We start from the raw sequence: 18,129 nt of genomic DNA, 5'->3' as shown, positions 1-18,129 counted from the left end.
CTCATCCACTAACTGCGGTTTAAACTTTAAAATTTATGATCCTCATTCGAAACCGTTCAGCTCCGCTATAGTTAATACATATATATATATATATATATATTAATCTATAATGAATATCAAAATAAAAATGAGTGTAAGAAAGATTTAAGCCTAGTTTGGCATAATACAAAAAGGCAAAAAAATTAAAAAGTCACTATCCTATTTAAGTCACACCATCTCATTTAAATCACATCATCTCTCTACCACATCATTTCAAACCCAACCCATATTTCATATTTTTTTCGTAAAAAGTCAAAAAGTACACATATTTAGATCATCCCAAACAACCCATTAATGTGTAAAATTTATTACAAATTAATAGTTTTATATATGAAAAATATTAAGTAAAATTAGTTTATATTATATATATATATATATATATATATTATGTAAATTAATGTTATATATTATGCAAAGGCTTGATAATTAGTTAAAATATTTGTCGATCTTCAATCTGTTCAAAATCGCTCAAACAACAATTTACTAATCTATTAATTTATCATTCAATTTATAATTTTACTCTTAAATCATCCAAACCATATCACACACATTTCTATTTAAATCACGTTATCTCTTATTTAAATCATATTATATCTCTATCATATTACATATCTTTTAATAAAGAATAAAAAACTATATTTATTTACACCACTCCAGACAAATAAAAACGTGAGTGCAATTTATTTATTTATTTCGGTTCATCTCATCGTCACCTTTACCCCTGCTTCTCTCTCTCTCGCTAGTTTGTGTTGCATAGACAGCATGAAGCTGCAATCAGTCAGCACCACCACCGCGATTCAAGCTTCCCTTCCCAAACACGACCTCAAAGGTCAATCCCTCGCGGTAAGTGACTTCCATTCCTCGTCTTTTCCTTTCTATTTTTTTTCCCTTGAAATTTCAGTTTTTATTTTTCTTTTTTGTTTGGAGCTCAAATTCATCGCTTTCAATGTTTCTTACAGTTTAAGTAGTTGCTTTAATGGGTATCTTTGTTGTTTTCCATGTGTTGGTTATTGGCAATTTGGACAACACCTATTAAAAAAAAAAAATTTCAAAAAGTGTGACCATTCTACCAGTTGCAAAAACCCATAATTTTTTTTTTGAGGGAAGGAGGGTGGATGGGGTCAACATACTTATTGGTAGCTTGACATGGGTTTGAGCAAATGTTGTGGAGAGAGACAGAGAGAGAGAGAGAGAGAGAGAGCAAAAATATTATATGCCAATTATTTTGGTATGGTGTTTACTGGGTCATTAGTGGGTATATTTAAAAAACAAATTTGATTTAAGAGTGTATTATGTTTGAATTGTAGGTTATAGGTTTAGGAAAATCTGGATTAGCAGCAGTGAGACTTGCTCTTGCAAGAGGTGCTTCAGTTCTAGCCATTGATCAGAATGAGAATTTGGATCCATTTGAGGTACATTCTATGACCTTATTTTCACTTATATTGAGTTGTTTTCTTACTTATCTTTATTGAGCACATCCCTATCCTTTCTGATATCAAAGTCATGAATACTCTATTATTGCAGCGAAATCCCTTATTTGAGAAACATAATAATGTGAAGACAATCCTTGGTCATTTTGATAACAACCTGCTTAAAGATGTGGATACAGTGGTTGTTTCCCCCGGAGTTCCTCCTGAAGCTTATAGCCTTTCATCACTATTGCAATTAGTAAGCATGACTGGCATGGTTCCTACATTTTACCTGAAATTAATAATTTAAATATTCGCATCACTTTCTTTCATGTTTTAAGTTGACAGTGTAGTTTACGTGTTGTGTGGTTGACTGCTTGTTATGTATATTCTAGTTTGATAAATCATGCTCTTATATATGATTTTTTTCAATTAATAAGTAGAGGAAATTTAAACAAGAATTGCCAAGCTGCTGCTCCCATCAATCGTTGGTTATGGATTCCTAGGCATAAATAATACAATAACACGTGCTACTACGAGCAATTAGATCCACACTTTTGTATGTGACTTCTTGAATATTAAGCCACTTATATATGCTTACTATCGTGAATGTTGTTTTAATGTTACCATGCTGGTTGGTAACTTTTCATCCTTCGAACATGTAGGGAAAGCGTGTAACATCTGAGTTGGATTTTGCTGCTGAAGTGCTTCCAGTATGCACTAAGATTTTAGCAGTGACAGGAACCAATGGAAAATCTACTGTTGCCACTTTTGCTGGACAGGTTCATTATTTTTGTTTCCTTGTTCTTTCGACGTAGCTTGTTATAATACTTTTTCAACTTCATCAATGAAATAAACCAATTACTGTTGGCTAAGAAGAAATTTCATTGATTCATTGCTTTAATGTTGAGAATATGAGGGTCTCAAAGTATAATTGCTAGCATAACCAAAGTTTCTTACTATTTCTAAAAGTTGCTCTACTATAAGAATTATTGGCTTTCTAGCCTTTCTTTGTACTGACATAAAATACCTTGGACACTGGAGACAGATGCTTAATCATTTGGACATTAAGACTTTTGTTGGGGGAAACCTGGGTATTCCACTTTCAGAAGTAGCTTTACAATGCTTAGAATCGACTCCCGAAAGCCCTGTGTTTGAGGCAAGTTCGGCTCTTCTTGCATTCTATTCTCCTTCCCATTATATTGGCACTGTGATTTCCATTGTTACAGATTTTGGTAGTTTATCTTTATTGTTTATTTGTTTTGTATCTCAATGTCATGGGCAACTTTGATTTCTCAAGGTCAGGATGAATTGGGGCTACTGCTATTTCTGAGTTCATTTAGAAATTTATTTCTAGGTTGCAGTGGTGGAGGTTAGCAGTTATCAGTTGGAAATTGCACATAAGTACTTCAGTCCTTCAGTAAGTGGATTTTTGGACTCTGGTTTATGTCCGTCCAGTTCTTTCTCCCCCTCCTTAATGATATCTTTGGCTATATTTCTAGGTTGCAGTGATCTTAAATCTCACTCCTGATCATCTAGAAAGACACATGACAATGGAGAACTATGCACTGACCAAATGTCGCATTCTTTCTCACATGAGTAACAGTAAGATGGGCATTCTTCCCCTTGGTATGAAATTTTTCCCCCCAAGTGAATTCTCAATCTTCACTCTGGTTCATCTATGTGACATTTCACATTCAGTTCTAATTTGATTATTTTACCAACTTTTTTCTGGTTTTTTATTCAAATCTTCTTGACCTAGGTGCTTTTTTAATAGATATTTTTTTATTAAGTAGTTTGAGAAAATATAACCAACAATTCCAGGGAAGGCCAAATAAGTTACTTTGCAGCTATGCAGAAAATAGTTGCATTATTGCATTTCATTGGTGTCAGACCCCTGACCGCCCCCTCCCCCTCCTCCCAACCTCGAGTATTTCTAACATGAACCTTGTTTCATAGTGATTCTTGGAGATTGGGAAACCTCAAGTGGACCTTGAAGGAGACTGAGGGGTAGGGGTCCTTTTGTGATGATGAAGTACCTTTCCTTTGTCTCATGTGTTAGTCTTAATATTTTCTTAATATGAGGTTTGCTCATTTTGTAGTGCAGTTCACATTTAGTGCATTTTTTACATTCTATCATATTTTTCTGTCCAGGAAACCAGCATCTGAATGATGCAGTCAGGAGTTCTGCTAATGATTTTAATCTTGCTTGGATAGGAGCCTTTCCAGGTGTCAGAGTAAGAAAAATAAATCTCTTAAATTCCTTATTTCCTCTGCTTGCTTTGTGTGTACAATGTCACACTACCAAAAATAGTGGTCACCACTTCATTTCAGACAGTGACAAGAACTTTAGAATATACAAACCTATAAGCTTAGATATTGCTGATCTCAACTAGTCAAGCAAACTCCTTTATCAGTCACATTTTATGGTGGGCCGTAGACCATAAACACCAGCTTATAGAAAATAGTCCAGACAAAGTGCTGAGAACCTGTGCTCTCATTTGAGGCTTAGAATCCCATACAAAAATTTCTTCCTTATGTATTTTCGCATTTGTTTGAATTTATTTTCATTTGCCGATATTAACATTGCATAATCATGTTACAAGATCAATTTGGAGGCAAAGGTTGCCAGCTTCAGAATTCCTGCAGTCCAAGGGTTTTCAGAACTACAATTGAGTGCATTGAAGACAATTGGGACACACAACTATCATAATGCCGCAGTGGCTGCATTATCTGTTATTGGACTGGATATTGGTATTGATGCTGAAGCCATCAGTTCAACAATTGGGAAATTGAAGGTTCCGCCTCACCGGATGGAAATTGGTGAGTTGATGTATACAGAAGTCATCTAGTTTGTGTTATTGAACTATGTTCATCATGTATCCTTTTGGGATCTAATTTTTGTGAAACTTTCCGAAGAAATAATTCCAAAGCATTATCAGTCCTCTCTCTGTTTTTTTTTTTTTTTTACCAACTTGTTTATTTCCTTGTTCTTTGGGAGAGGAATATTTTTGCTTGTGATTATGTCATACTGATCTCTGCAAAGCTTGATGTTATTAATGCAGTACACACAGATAATCATGGGGTAATATGGGTGGATGACAGCAAGGCAACAAACATTGAAGCAACATGCACTGGGCTGATGGGTCTTAAGGGACAAAAATCAGTCATCCTACTTGGCGGTGTTGCAAAGGTTGTAATGTTTCTATCATTCAGAGAACTCTGATCATTTTATTAATTGCATGCTTGTTAGTGGTTTCCATTTGCATAATAAGCTTAGTTGTGGCATAGCAAGATTTATGCCATCATGCACAATAAGAAATTTCCAGAGAACTTTTCTAGGTAATGGATGCTAGTATTTGCTGAATTACCTTTGGTTGAGTTTTCTTACATATGGTAATGGATGAAATGAAACTATGCATGTTGATGTGAATGGACGTGCTGGGAAATAGGTCTTGAGAACATCCTTATCACTTGTGTTTTGGGTTGCTGTGACTCTGGAGTTTTTGAATTTCAAGAAAGTGGAATGGACATTGAACTATAACACTGCCCTTGTCATACGATCGGTTAACTCACACACACAGATCGCTCTTGCTTCTTGGATCCTGCACTCCTTGGGAAGAGAGTATTTGGTAAGAACACATATGCCAAATACTATCTTCCCAAGAGGTGGTTTTTTTTAACCCCATACAATATGAAAAATTTCACAAATCTCTTTTATATATAATTCAATGTTGGAACCTTTAAAATCGTGCCCCTGTTTTGCAGATTCGGCAAGGGTCTAGTGGTTTTGAGCGGCTTTTGGAACATCTGATATGCCATAGAGGAATTGTCACTGTATGTGATCCCTCCCTTCTTGATGCCTTCAAAATAGTTGTATGGATACCCTTGCATCAAAATTATTTGGGTCATTTTGTATAAAAATGTCTAGATTGTTGTTTTTGATTCTGTAGATATTTTTACAGATAAGGATATGAATTATGGCTAACATGCACAATTTTGAATGAAGTTTGGATATTCAGGAATGATGATTCAAAAGACATTGTCCACCAATGGTTTGAGTATTCCTTGTATTAGAGCTACAAATCTGGAGGATGCTGTCAAACAAGCAAGGAGCATGACAACATCTGGTTTGTCTTTCACCACACAAGAACACATCAGAATATATTACTTGATATAGTCTACAGCATTGTTTTATGGATATATATTCTCAAAATGATTTCATCTGTAATTTCATGTATGATTCAAGCTATTGCATCATTTCGCTTAAGTGCAAACTAGATGGGGTCCTTTTGTGTTGTAGGTAACCTTGCTAATGCTTTCATGACTACAGTGGGGCAATACTGAATCCTAAACTGTATCTTACATATACCGTAACTCTTGGAAGTCGGAGCACAATATTGAACATGTATAAAATATTTAGGAACATGTAAAAAATATGAAACACTATTTCTGACCACTCTTGAAACATTATAATTTCCGTCCTGTTAATTTCTTCCGAATTCGTGTGTTTGTGGCATTGATTTCGATGGATGTAGGGGATGCAATTGTGCTGAGTCCGGGCTGTGCGAGTTTCGATGAGTTCAAAAATTTTGAGCACCGGGGGAGGGTTTTCCGGGAGCTGGCACTTTCTTCAGAGTAATTTTGTCAGATTGAATTGCAGCTTTGTCTTTACACTGCTTGCTCTCTTTGCAGGTAATATAAGTACTGCATTTCAAAATGCTTGCAAATTATTGTAACAATATTACTAAAGCAAACGAAGCCAAGTTTTGTCTCCACTCAATTGGGGTCTAACTAGATGAATCATTTTTTGTCATTCCCTTATATGCTCAATTAAATTAGTTTAACTATCTAGAACTTGGGAGTTTAGTGATTATTCAAGTTCTCCTAGAGTTATCTCTATTTGGGGACTGTGAAGTGAAGTTCCACATTGCCCGAGTATGAAAGTGATGTGCAATAAGGCCACCCTCACTCAACAAGTAAGTTTTGGAGTTGAATTGTACCCAAGACCATATAAAATGGTATTAGAACTAGGGATGGGCAGGGTGCGGGTCTGTAGCCTACACGTGACAAGTGCTACCGAGTGCATGAAGGGGGTGTGTGAAGTGAAGTCCCGTATTGCCTCGGTACGAAAGTAATGTGTAATAAAGGCAACCTCTTTTTCTTTTTTTTTTTGGATCAGCGAAAGTCAGTTATTATTTGTTAGATTAGCATCCTAGGGGGAGTTGAACCCCTAACCTCACCCTTGCGCACACCAAAGTGTTGCACCCATGCCACTAGGCCACAAGGCACCCTCACCTCAACAATTAGATTTAGAGATTAAAAGTTATACTCAGGACAAGTCATTTTGTCTGCCATATTAGGAATAAAATTTATGCTAATTGTTGCAGAATTTGATTTGTAATGGAACATAAAAGCAATGAGACAGCTTCAAGGTCCAATATCAAAACTAAAGCTTTGGCTGTGAAAATTACTCCTACAATAATATTTTTAATAATATTTACTTATTTATCCAAAAAAAAAATCCTACTGAAAATCAATGATGGATGTGCCTTGTGTTGTTCCTTGTAGGGAGAATTTTTGGGCAGCTTATTGGAAATCCCAGAAATGACACTTAACGATGGACGCCCAATACCAACGCAACTTCTCTTCTGCATTGTATGTTAGGGGTGAGCGCCGTGTTGGGTTGGGTCGTGTTCGTGTCATGTCATCTCGGATTCTTATCAAATTTACCTCAGTACTAACTTGAACCGTTTATTTTGTGTTATCATATCGTGTCATTTTTGGTCCGTGTTTAGTTCGTGTTGCGTTAATGTGTTATGTCCTATTAACTAAAAATATCAAATATATAACAAAAAAATTAAAAATTTATTCACAAGTTAAATTTAATGAAACTAATAATTATCAAATGAAATTATTTATAAAAATATTTGATTTCAACTTAATTTTATTTTTTTAATTTATAAAAAATTATATTTTATTATTATATTTTTTACTAGATTAATTCAAATAATAGACAAAAAATACATTAAATTCAATTAAACGCAAAAACAAAACTTATATTAAACTTAAAATTGTATTTTACGTATTTTTTGATAAATTGGATGTAATTGCGTAAGAGATTAAAAAATGTTATGATACTCTTTAGTATAAAAATATTAAAATATGTGACAAATTTTTCAGTATACGGTTATCCGTGTGAATTTTATATTATATAGATTTGATACTAAGTCAACTTATTTAATATTTGTATTATCGGGTCGTATTATATATTTGTTCGTATTAAAAAATGATCAATTCTAGCCTTTTAATTCTATATACGGTTTGAGTCGTGTCACAAATTTTCACCCCTAATTGTATGTGAAGCATGACATGAGTGTGAAAGGTCTGACAGCATAACACTGGTCCAAACAAACCTTAATATGTGAATAAAAAATGCTTCCTACCCCCACTGGAGGTCGACCCCCAGTGAGGTGTCACTCCGGGATTGGCCCAAAAAAAAAACTGTTTTTTTTTTTTTTTTTTTTTTGAATTTTCAGCCAGGGGGGCGCGCCACGTCACTGGGGGCGCGACCCTCACTGGGGGTATGCAGCGGGACTGATATATGAATATGAATATATTCATCAACTCTTCCTCAATTTTTTTTTGTCTCTGGTGACGCTGTTTTTCCAGGAAATGCCCATTGTCTCGCACGAAGAAATGAACAAGAATAGCCAGCACTCTTCTCTTGTTACCTACTTCGATTAGATCACAGTTGCCAGTTATGAACACACTTTGGCATCCATAGGCTGTTGCAGCGCTGGGAACACTGATTCATTGCAGCAAGCAATGGTCTAAATCCGTTCAAATGTTATTCATTGTATTTTTTTCGAAGGATTAGAGATCTACCTGAAATAATGATTGTCATTTTAATTCTGTTGCTTTATAATTTTATTTTTATTTTTCACTTTTGTCTTGATTTGGGGGAAAATATTCTGGTTATTGCTGATAATCTGTGATTGTAATACATGATAATATTTTCTTCACTAATGCCAAAGCTTTTGGTGCATTCGCTTGTAAATTTGGTGTGGTTGCTAGATCTACAGCCCCGTTTGGTGTAGTTGTTAAAACAACTTATAGATTATAGCTTAACAGATTATAGATTATGACTTTAATCAGAAGTTGTTAATCTGTTTGGTGTAGCTATTGGATTATAGATTTAAGTTGCTGAGTAATGTTTGTTAAATAAGTTGTGAAATAGTTTTTTCAATTAATTTTTATTTGTCTATATTTCTCATAAAAAATAATAATAATAATCTATAGTCCATTTGAGTCTTTTTCTATTTTTAAAAAAATAAAAAATAAAAAAAATTAAGAGTAACCATAAATTAACATGTTCACAGCAGAAGCTGATAATCAGAAGTAAGGAGTGAGTAGCTTCTCAGAATCAGCTTTTTTGAGTTAAAATAAACTGTTAGAATCAGAAGCTGTTTGAAATAAGTTTAACCAAACAATCTAATATAACTTTTTCAAAACTAAAAGTCATAAATTGACTCTGAAAAGCTGAAACAAATATCCCCACATTAATCCAAAAGGAATTTTTACCACCAAACAGGTTCAACAGTTCCTTGACATTGTGAATTGCATGGCACACCTTATTCCCAAGTCGACCCCATATTATCAAACCCCACTTATGACTCAATTGAGAAAAGAAAGGAAAAAATTGCTATCTTCTGTACAAATAGAGTTAAACTCCCGAAATCTCTAAAAAAACTCTGTTCCTTTACAAGTTCTATCTACATGAAAGAGAGTTAAGGAGGAAATTTTGGGAGCCATTGGATTCATGATTAGTATTATGGCTTTGCTGCTTTGCAGGGCATACATGACAAATGAGATTCAACAATTCATTCTTAAGCACACCCCAACCCATCATCCAGATGATGTAGAACGCGCGTTGTTAATCCTCCAAAATGGAACCAAAGTTCACAGTTGATAAATTTAAATAAAAACAAAACTAATCTGGAATTTATCCAAAGCAAAAGCACACATTTATTTATTACAATACATAAAAGCATAGTTTAACCAACACATTCAGAAACACTAATCAAACCAGCACAGGACATCATATGCTCCTTTTTAAACACACAGCAGCTAAAAAACATGAAAACAGACACTAAACAAGACCTCAAAACACACAAAACAGATCCACAAAACACACCGTACTAGTAAGTTATCGGTGACCATACCATGCCTCTAGTTTTACATGGTTCATAACCATGAGAACAGGCAGCACAAAGACATGAACCCCAGGGTATGGAGCCATGTACCAAGTAACACAAGAAATCCCATTAGATTCACGCACAAACCTCTTTACTAGTGCTTAGAAAAGGAGGTTGAATTGCGTCTGGGCATATTCCAACAGTTTAAATATCCTCTCCTTCATAAGAAAAGGAAAGGAAATTTGAGACGGCCAACATGGCCGCTTAAATGAAAAACATAACGTTCTGGAGGTCCCGGTGCAGAGTATAGAACCTCTCGTTAAGTGAAACAGCAGGTGTCAAAGCAGACGAAGATGGTACTGAAGGAGGCGACTGCAACTCATTCAGGACCTCTTGAAACAGACGTCCCCGGTATGCAACAAGATCAGCATAGTACACAGGAGGCACGAGCGAGACAGGCTTTGTGCATCGAGCAAATGTGAAACACAAGTCATAAATGAGCTTCTGTAACTTGTCAGAAGTGAAGTTATGCTCATCCCACAAAACATAATAGTGTGTTGGCTTGCTTGTCCCGAGGTTTCCATAATGGCTGCAAAGATAAAAATCAAATTGAAAGGGATGAACAATTGTTGTGTCCACTACTGTTCCAGGAGGCATGTTGCCAGATGCACCCCCCTCCCTCTCATTCTCAAGAAACAGACGGGTATGGTGTTGCTTCTGGGTGACGACAAGAGTGATTGTTGGACGGTAATTTCCCTCATATATGGCATTCTTCAGATCTTGCAACTCCTCGTTGAGAACCATATCAAATTCGCTCTCACTCACACCATCACGGAAAACCACAATTTTCTTTGGTTTGACTTTGTTGAGCCGAGCATAAGTGTTGACTAGATCTAAACACATGGCCCCAAAATTCAGAATCTTATCCTTCCTGTGCTCCTGGGGGCAAACCCGAGCAGCATAGCGATTCGCAGCAGGCCAGTTGATTGTTGCGACAACTGCTGCTATTGATGGACAAGATGCATTAAATGCTCCAGGGTGATTGACGTCGGCCCCCACAAACATAACATGTTCGTCACCCTCAAAACCAGGGAGTGGGCCGTTTAGTTCCACATTGCTACCCCCAATCTTGCCATTAATCTTGAGAGCAAGGTTTGCAAGGTACTGATCATTACCTTTGTTGGCATTACCAACTAAGCAACATTGAGTCAATACTCCAATCTGGGTCTCAGACACCCATTTGAGATACTTGTAACCATCATGTCTTGCAGACATCACACAGACGATAAGTTGTAGTTGGCCTTTACATTTCTGACTTGCCTCCTCAACTACGTTGTGAAGTAGTTTTTGAATGGCAGCTATACTTGAGAATTCATTCATGTTGGTGAAACGACGCACCACAGGCTCCTCAACACGGATCCCCAGATTTCGGCATCTATTTCTCAGGTTCTGAACGAAATGACTGGGATTCAGTCTATAACGATCATATGAACTGAAATCTATCAAGGCCCAATGCTCAAGTGGCTTGCCACCCACAACTGCTTTCCCAAGAAGGTTCCACTGACACTTGTCCCTGTCATTAATTCTTAGAACATTCACATTGCCATTGGGAGTACCTAGCTTCAAATCTGGTGGCTCAATGACACGACCCAACACTCCTGTCATGTTCTTCTCAACTTCAATTTCAAAATTTTGAGAAACATCTCTGCAAGACAACCAAAAAAAAAGAAGGGGGATTGAAATCTCCTACATAAATAAAATGAAATTAAGTAATAAAGAACAAAGAAGGATATAGAAAGCAACTATAAGAGCTTGATGACAGTATATGCAACCCCACAATTCACACAAAATAAGAAAATTTGATCAAATGTAAAAAATCAATGCAAGCGTTTCCTGGCTAATGATTGGGATGCATACTAAAACCTATAAACACAAATGGTGTGTGTTAAGCTACCTCCAGTAAGATGGAACCTGTGACTTGTGAGTGAATTATTTGGCACCAGATTATTATCTGCCATCAGGTCCTTAGCATTGTTAGTCCAATGAAGAGTTTTAAACAGAGAATGAATTTCCATTCAAGATCAACGGAATTTCTCCAAAAATTCACTTGATGTTATGTAATCAAGCACCAGCAATGTAAACCACCCAGAAGTTCCACTCCCAAAGTAGTACTTGATTGTCAATAGGGGATTAGTGGGCAAGAAGAACCAGTGCTAAAAAATTGAGGGAAAGGGGATTTTTTTTTTTTTTTTTTTTAATAAAAAAAAGTATGGCCTGTAACGTTATAATTGCAAAGCATTCAGGCATGACATACTCTTTTGGATCCACAAATAAAAGTACTCACCTGCCATCCTTAAACTTTTTCTAACCAAGTAGAGACTTGTAATGCGAACCGTGAAAATTAAAGATTATTTCAAAGATGCAATATTGAGTATGTAACAAACATATTATGCTGGAAAATATTGAGGCAAGTATAATCGTGCTACAAAATGGAAGCCATAAAATATTAGTATGCTACAAACGAAACAACATGGAAACTACCCCACAATATTTTATGCTACCAAATATAGAGAGAATGAGGGATTAAGTGGAAATAAAATAAAAAACGTACCCACAGGGACCATCCTGAGAACGCACCATCTCATAAATAGTGTTCTTTCTCTCCCTTGGCTGAGGCAGTGATATTTTCTTCAAGAACAGAGCTGTTTCCTTATCCAACTGCTCCTTTGGGTACCTCTGCCCCTCCAACAAAACACAGAATTCCAGCGGCACATAATTTTTTCTATTATTTTTTCCCAAATCCAAACAAGGCATATCCTGATACTTTATTTCCTTGTTATGTTTCTCCCTGAAATACTCAATGAGGCCAATTTCCCTCGGTGGATTCTCACCCTCTGGATCCTCAAGAGTAAATGTAATATCTCGTGCATTTTGATTGGTTAACCCTGCTACAATGTACTTCTGCTTGGTGACACGGTGAGTAACATGAACTTTCAATCCTTTTAATGCACGCATTACATCTCTTCTTGACCTTTTCATATCATTTACTCGAAAACCCTCAACATTTTCCACAAGGAAGTCTATGACCGGCAATCGCTTGCGAAATGCCAACACCGAATAGTCCAAACATAAAGCCAGACCCTGGGAAGTAGGCTTTAGGCTCTGTTGAAAGCCTCTGTAAGCTGCAATGCCATAGCCGAGGTCATCTCTTGGCCTGAATTCTTTGGAGTAAAAGCTTCGACCAACAGAGATCCTATGCTGACATGGATTCTCCTTCATTACCAAATCCATCCCTTGCAATATATCGCGAGGGATATATGAGAGCATTCCTCTTAAGTAATCATTTAGCTTTGAAAGCTTCAGCTTATTCACTAACTGAATGGTAAATGTATAAGAGCGACTTGCCACGTCCTCCCCACCAGACAACACCACCACAGAATTCCCTTCGGGCAGTGGCATAGCACTGAAGATGTTCTTCTCACCATCATAAGCAGACATTTGCTCAGGAAATCGGGTGGGATCATCAGAGAACAGCTTTTCCCTAATCAAACGCAGATCAGATTTCGGTATTGGTCTCTTGGCAGCCCTACTGCCTGGAGTTGTGTTTGGCTTAATATCCACATTATAGTGCATTATGGTGCTCTCCGGATTGAATCTGACAGGAAAATGATTGGCGAAGAGCCTTGTCGACCTGACAGCAAGTGTGCCCCCTCTGTCGGGTCGTCTGATGGGCACAATCCTCTTATCCGAACTTTCTGGAATAGACAATTGAGGCTTCTTTTCTGAAATTTCCAATGACTGAACATCTGGAAGAACAAAACAATGTGTGTTTCCATCAAAAGTTGATTTTATAAAACATAGAGAGGACATGCAGAAAAGTTAATCTGAGAAGAACAAACACCAGCAATCAACCATTTAATAGTCCAAGCAAATTAAGGTTAAGGCATAACACATGTACTTTCATACAAGAAGTGGAGCTTGAAACTAATCATTTTATTATTTTATTAATTTTTTAAATGCAAGCTTTTGATTCATCTGTAACAGTTCCATTAATAGGCAAAACAATCCTAGAACAGACATTTTTCTTCTTTTTTATTTTTTTAATTATATTTTTTGGATAAAACATTCATAAAATGTTTTTATTAGTCATACCATTAAACACTCATTTCATTATATTAAGGATAAATTACACTAACATCCCCTGACATTTATGTTTATTACAGTTTCCCTCACATTTGCATAATTACACTGACAAAAACACTGACCCCTTTTGTTAATGTAATTATTTGACGGTGTTAACTTTTAAGTTAAAATAACAAATTTATCCTTAATCTTTACATATACTTTAAAGGATAAATTACATTTACACCTCTAAGATTTCAATTTAATACGAATCTCCCTGACATTTAAAAAGAACAAAAAAACTAATTCGATAAAAATAAATAGGGCAAATTACATACACCCCCCTCGAGGTTTGACTAAATTACAAATACCCCTGAAGTTTGAGAAATTACAAATTCTTCCCTGAATGCTATATTTGCATAACAAATTAGGGAGTAATTTGTTATGAAATATAAACCTCAAGGGGCAAATTGTTATGAAAATACAAACCTCAGGGGACGGGATGTAATTTCCGAAACCTCAAGGGGTATCTGTAATTTAACTAAACCTCGAGGGAGATATTTGTGATTTGCCCAAATAAATATGAACAAATATATTTAATTTGTAAAAAATTATTTCTAATCACTCGAAAGTTAAAAATTATATAAAAATGATAATTATTTTTTATTTTTTATTTCTTAACCAAATTAATTTTTAATTTTTTTAAAAAAATTCTAAAAATCAAACCATACATAACCTAATAATCTTTTGATAAGTCATTTCTTACGTTGGTAATTTATTAAATTATTTATTAATTTTACGACATTTTTACCATCTAAGACCTGTTTGGTAACTATTTTATTTTCAGTTTTCAATTTATATTTACAAATTTTTTTTAAAAATATCTTAAAAACTTGTTTGATAATTTTTTTGATTTATAAATAGTTGTCTCAATTTATAAATTTGAGAAAAAAGAGTAAATTTAAAAAATGAGCTTACATTCACTTTTAAACAAAAATTTAAAAATTTGACTAATAAAAATTTTTTCAATTAATTTTTTTTTCAACTAATACTAACCGAGAGGATAATTGATAATGTTACTTTAAACCTTGAGGAGGGAATTGTAATTTTTAAAATGTGAAGGGTGTCAATGTAATTTAACCAGTGAAGACAAAATTGATATTTAAAAAAATTAAATTACTAACATCAACAAAATCTATTAGTTGGCTTAACAATCAACTAATTAAGGAAACAATCTGTAATGAAACTTTACATCACAAGAAGGGAATGTAATTTCCAAAAAGTGAGAAAAAATTGTAATAAATATAAACATCAGAAATGCCAATATAATTTACCCTTATATCAAACAACTTACACCCTAACCCTAAACAACCAAACATCCATTATCTCATCCACACTTTATTTTAAATTATTCAAATTTAAAAAATTTATGAGTAAATTACAAACACACCCCCTCGGTTTACTTAAATTACAAATTAGCCCTGTAGTTCTAAAAATTACATTATACCCCTAAGGTTTCTAGTTTCATAATAAATAAGTCATTTTATTAATAAATCATCAAATTAATTAACAATTTTTAATAACATTAAAATTTTATTTCAATTGATAATTCAAATAATTTTAGAACAATTAGAAATTTCACTTTTTTAATTAATTTTGTTAAATAAAAAATTATGACATAAAAGTATTTGTAATTTTTCAAACCATAGGGACAAATCTTATTTTAAACAAACCTCAGGAGTTTATTTATAATTTACCCAAAAATTATCCATCAAATTAAACTTTAACTATTGGTTTATAGATTTGGAAGGAATTTGACCCCAAAAAAAAAAAAGTGAGTGAAATGTGAAAGGCAATACATTTCACAAGCATTTTTCTTTTTTCATGTCCAAATCTCTAAAATATTAAAATATTAATGTATTTTATTTGTATTTTACTCTTTTTTTTTTTTTTTTTTTTGAGATGATTTAAAATGTTCTAAATATGCATACTTTATGATTTTTTTAATAAAAAAAATGGGTAAAAAAAGTAAGTAAAAATATAGAAAGGATATATTGATAAAGGTTGACTGATGTACGTATAAAAAAAATACATTTTTTTAGTAGATGTCCATCACTGTTAGAAATAAGTTATTTTAATAATTTTTTTAACTAAAATATAAGGTAAAAAAAATTAATATGTTGAGGATGATTTTTTAATTTTTATGAAAAAATATATAAAAAATAAAAATAATTTTTTTTTTAACTTTTTAATATAAGTTATTAACTTTTTAATTTTTTTAATAATTTTTTAACTTCTAAACTAAGGCCAAGTTTGGGAAGACTAAAAAAGTGCACTTTTTGTCTTTTTGGACTAAAAAATTGAGGTTGAAAATATGGATGTTTGGGTTAACTTTTTGTTTTTATTGAAAAATGTGTAATAAAAAATTGTAAAAATTGATTTGTAGGGAAAAATTTGAATTGGGAGTTGTGCAGCCGTAATTGTTGATTTTAGTGAATAGTGTTAACTTTTTAGCTTTTTGAGTAACTTTTTGACTTTTTTGGATCTTCCCAAACTTCGCCTAAAACAATCACTCACCAAACGAAACCTAAATCTTTTCCAAAATACCTCAGCCAAACACAGCGTAAGTTTACTAATTTGACAATCATTTTCAATCGAATTACATTAACATTAACAATTTAATGCTAAAATTAAAAATTTTAAATAAATAAAGTAAAGAGATGTATGCTAATAGAGATTTACCAGGAAGAAGTTGTTCAGGAAACCTATGAGGAACAGGTACAGTCTGAATCTGATGAGTTTGAGACGACGACGACGACTGACCAATCCATGGTCTCCCACTCCACACTCCTTGACCTTGCTGTGGACCCCACTGTTGACCACCGCTCTGTGAAGGACCCCAAGCCCTAACTTGTCCTCTTCCACCACCTTGATTCTGACCTTGCTGTGAAGGACCCCAAGCTCTACCCCTTCCCCTTCCCCTTCCGCTTCCGCTTCCGCCGCCGCCGCAGCTAGCGCCACGGGGAGCGCCACGATTATAGTTACGTCCGTCTCTCTCCATTAGACCTGAGATCAGCGAAGACGACAATTTTTTACGAATTTTACGGGTGATGTAATGTGGGTTGGTCTTGTACGAATTTATACGTGGTGAAGTGGGAAGAGTGGCAGTTCAAAAAATAAGTTGGGAGGAGTGGGGTTGAAATGACGAAAATGTCCTATTGACTTGGTGGCCAAGTTGTCAACAGTAATAGGCTTGGTGGGACAGTAAAGTGGGAAGAATCTGGGTGAGTCCAGAATGTTCGATGGAAAATAGGAAGGTCATTTAATTCTTGTAAAGTAAGTTAGAGTAAATGTTTAATTATTAAACTAGTTCTTCATATAAAGGCCAAGTTTGATACGTTGTTAAAACGTTAAAAAATTATTTAAAAAATTAAAAAGTTATTATTATTTATCAAAAGTTAAAAATTACGGTTGCATAATTTTTAATTCTAATTTTTTCTTACACACTAATTTATACAATTTTTAATACATATTTTTTATAAAAAGTCAAAAAATTAACCCAAATATTCATATTTTTTTTCTCAATTTTTTAGTCTAAAAAGGTAAAAAATGCACTTATTTTGAACACCTCAAACAACCCCGAAATGTGTAAAAATAAATAAAAATATTTTTAAATGGATAAAAACATAGTTTTTAATACTTTATCTGTCTCAAAATATTAAGTTAGGTTTGGCATCTCTTAAAAAAATTAAAAAGTCACTATCTTATTTAAGTCATATCATCTTATTTAAGTCACATCACTTCTCTATCATATTACTTCAAACCTAATCCATATTTTATAAAAAGTAAAAAAGTACACTTATTTAGAACATCCTAAACAATCCCTTAGTCATGATTCAAAAATTAAGAATTATAATAACATGAATTTTGTCTTTTTTTTAAACTCATTTAATATTAATATTTTTAAAATGCAATAATTATATTATCAAATTGTTGCTTTAAAAATTTAATATTTTTAAAATATAATAATTAAACTATCAAAAAAATTAAATTGCTCAAATTTTAGGATGGAATGAGTATTTTGTACCCCACTTCATCACTTTCCCTGAATAATTATGAGGTGATTTGAAAAGTTGGTTAAAAGTTAAATTTTTGACTTTTTTGTCATTTTGTGTATAAAAAATATAAGAGATGATTTGATCTAAAATAGATTAAAAGTTAAAAGTTAACTTTTATCTAACTTCCCAAATTGTCTCTAAAGATTGTTTGGAAAGTGTTAAATATATTTTTTAATTTTTTATAAAAAAATGTGCTGAAAATAGAAAAATGATATGATCAAAAAAAAATTTAAAAATAAGCTA

At 33.8% G+C, this 18,129-nt stretch overlaps 2 protein-coding genes across 11 annotated transcripts; one reads left to right on the top strand and one right to left on the bottom strand.

The window, feature by feature from the left end:
- The first annotated feature begins 698 nt into the window (after positions 1–698).
- On the top strand, positions 699–8,508 carry LOC114312766 (uncharacterized). Of its 10 annotated transcripts, none has more exons than XM_082890798.1 (16): positions 699–882; positions 1,347–1,451; positions 1,564–1,707; positions 2,114–2,230; positions 2,497–2,607; positions 2,806–2,868; positions 2,951–3,077; positions 3,603–3,685; positions 4,055–4,271; positions 4,514–4,641; positions 5,217–5,285; positions 5,458–5,578; positions 5,987–6,143; positions 6,839–6,883; positions 7,020–7,106; positions 8,121–8,508. In XM_082890798.1, the coding sequence occupies exons 1-13, from the start codon at positions 802–804 to the stop codon at positions 6,088–6,090; spliced, it is 1,470 nt and encodes a 489-aa protein (XP_082746924.1). In that variant the 5' UTR covers positions 699–801; the 3' UTR covers positions 6,091–6,143; positions 6,839–6,883; positions 7,020–7,106; positions 8,121–8,508. The 10 variants fall into 10 exon arrangements, with proteins under 10 accessions (XP_082746924.1, XP_082746921.1, XP_082746929.1 ...); XM_082890795.1 differs by having other exon boundaries at positions 7,020–7,117; XM_082890803.1 differs by lacking the exon at positions 6,839–6,883 and having other exon boundaries at positions 2,951–3,053; positions 5,471–5,578; positions 7,020–7,117.
- Positions 8,509–9,452: 944 nt separating this feature from the next.
- LOC114312768 (protein argonaute 2) lies at positions 9,453–16,912 on the bottom strand. Its single transcript, XM_028259066.2, has 3 exons — positions 16,511–16,912; positions 12,258–13,452; positions 9,453–11,351 (listed from the first exon to the last, which is right to left on the bottom strand). Exons 1-3 carry the CDS (start codon positions 16,827–16,829, stop codon positions 9,911–9,913), a joined length of 2,955 nt encoding a protein of 984 aa, XP_028114867.2. The 5' UTR covers positions 16,830–16,912; the 3' UTR covers positions 9,453–9,910.
- Positions 16,913–18,129: the final 1,217 nt, after the last annotated feature.

The sequence above is a fragment of the Camellia sinensis genome, chromosome 10, assembly GCF_055761805.1.
Source record: "Camellia sinensis isolate YWXY chromosome 10, ASM5576180v1, whole genome shotgun sequence".
In the NCBI taxonomy this organism is placed as follows: Eukaryota; Viridiplantae; Streptophyta; class Magnoliopsida; order Ericales; family Theaceae; genus Camellia; species Camellia sinensis.
Note: the sequence above shows the minus strand (reverse complement) of the source record. Positions and strands in the feature narration are given on the sequence as shown.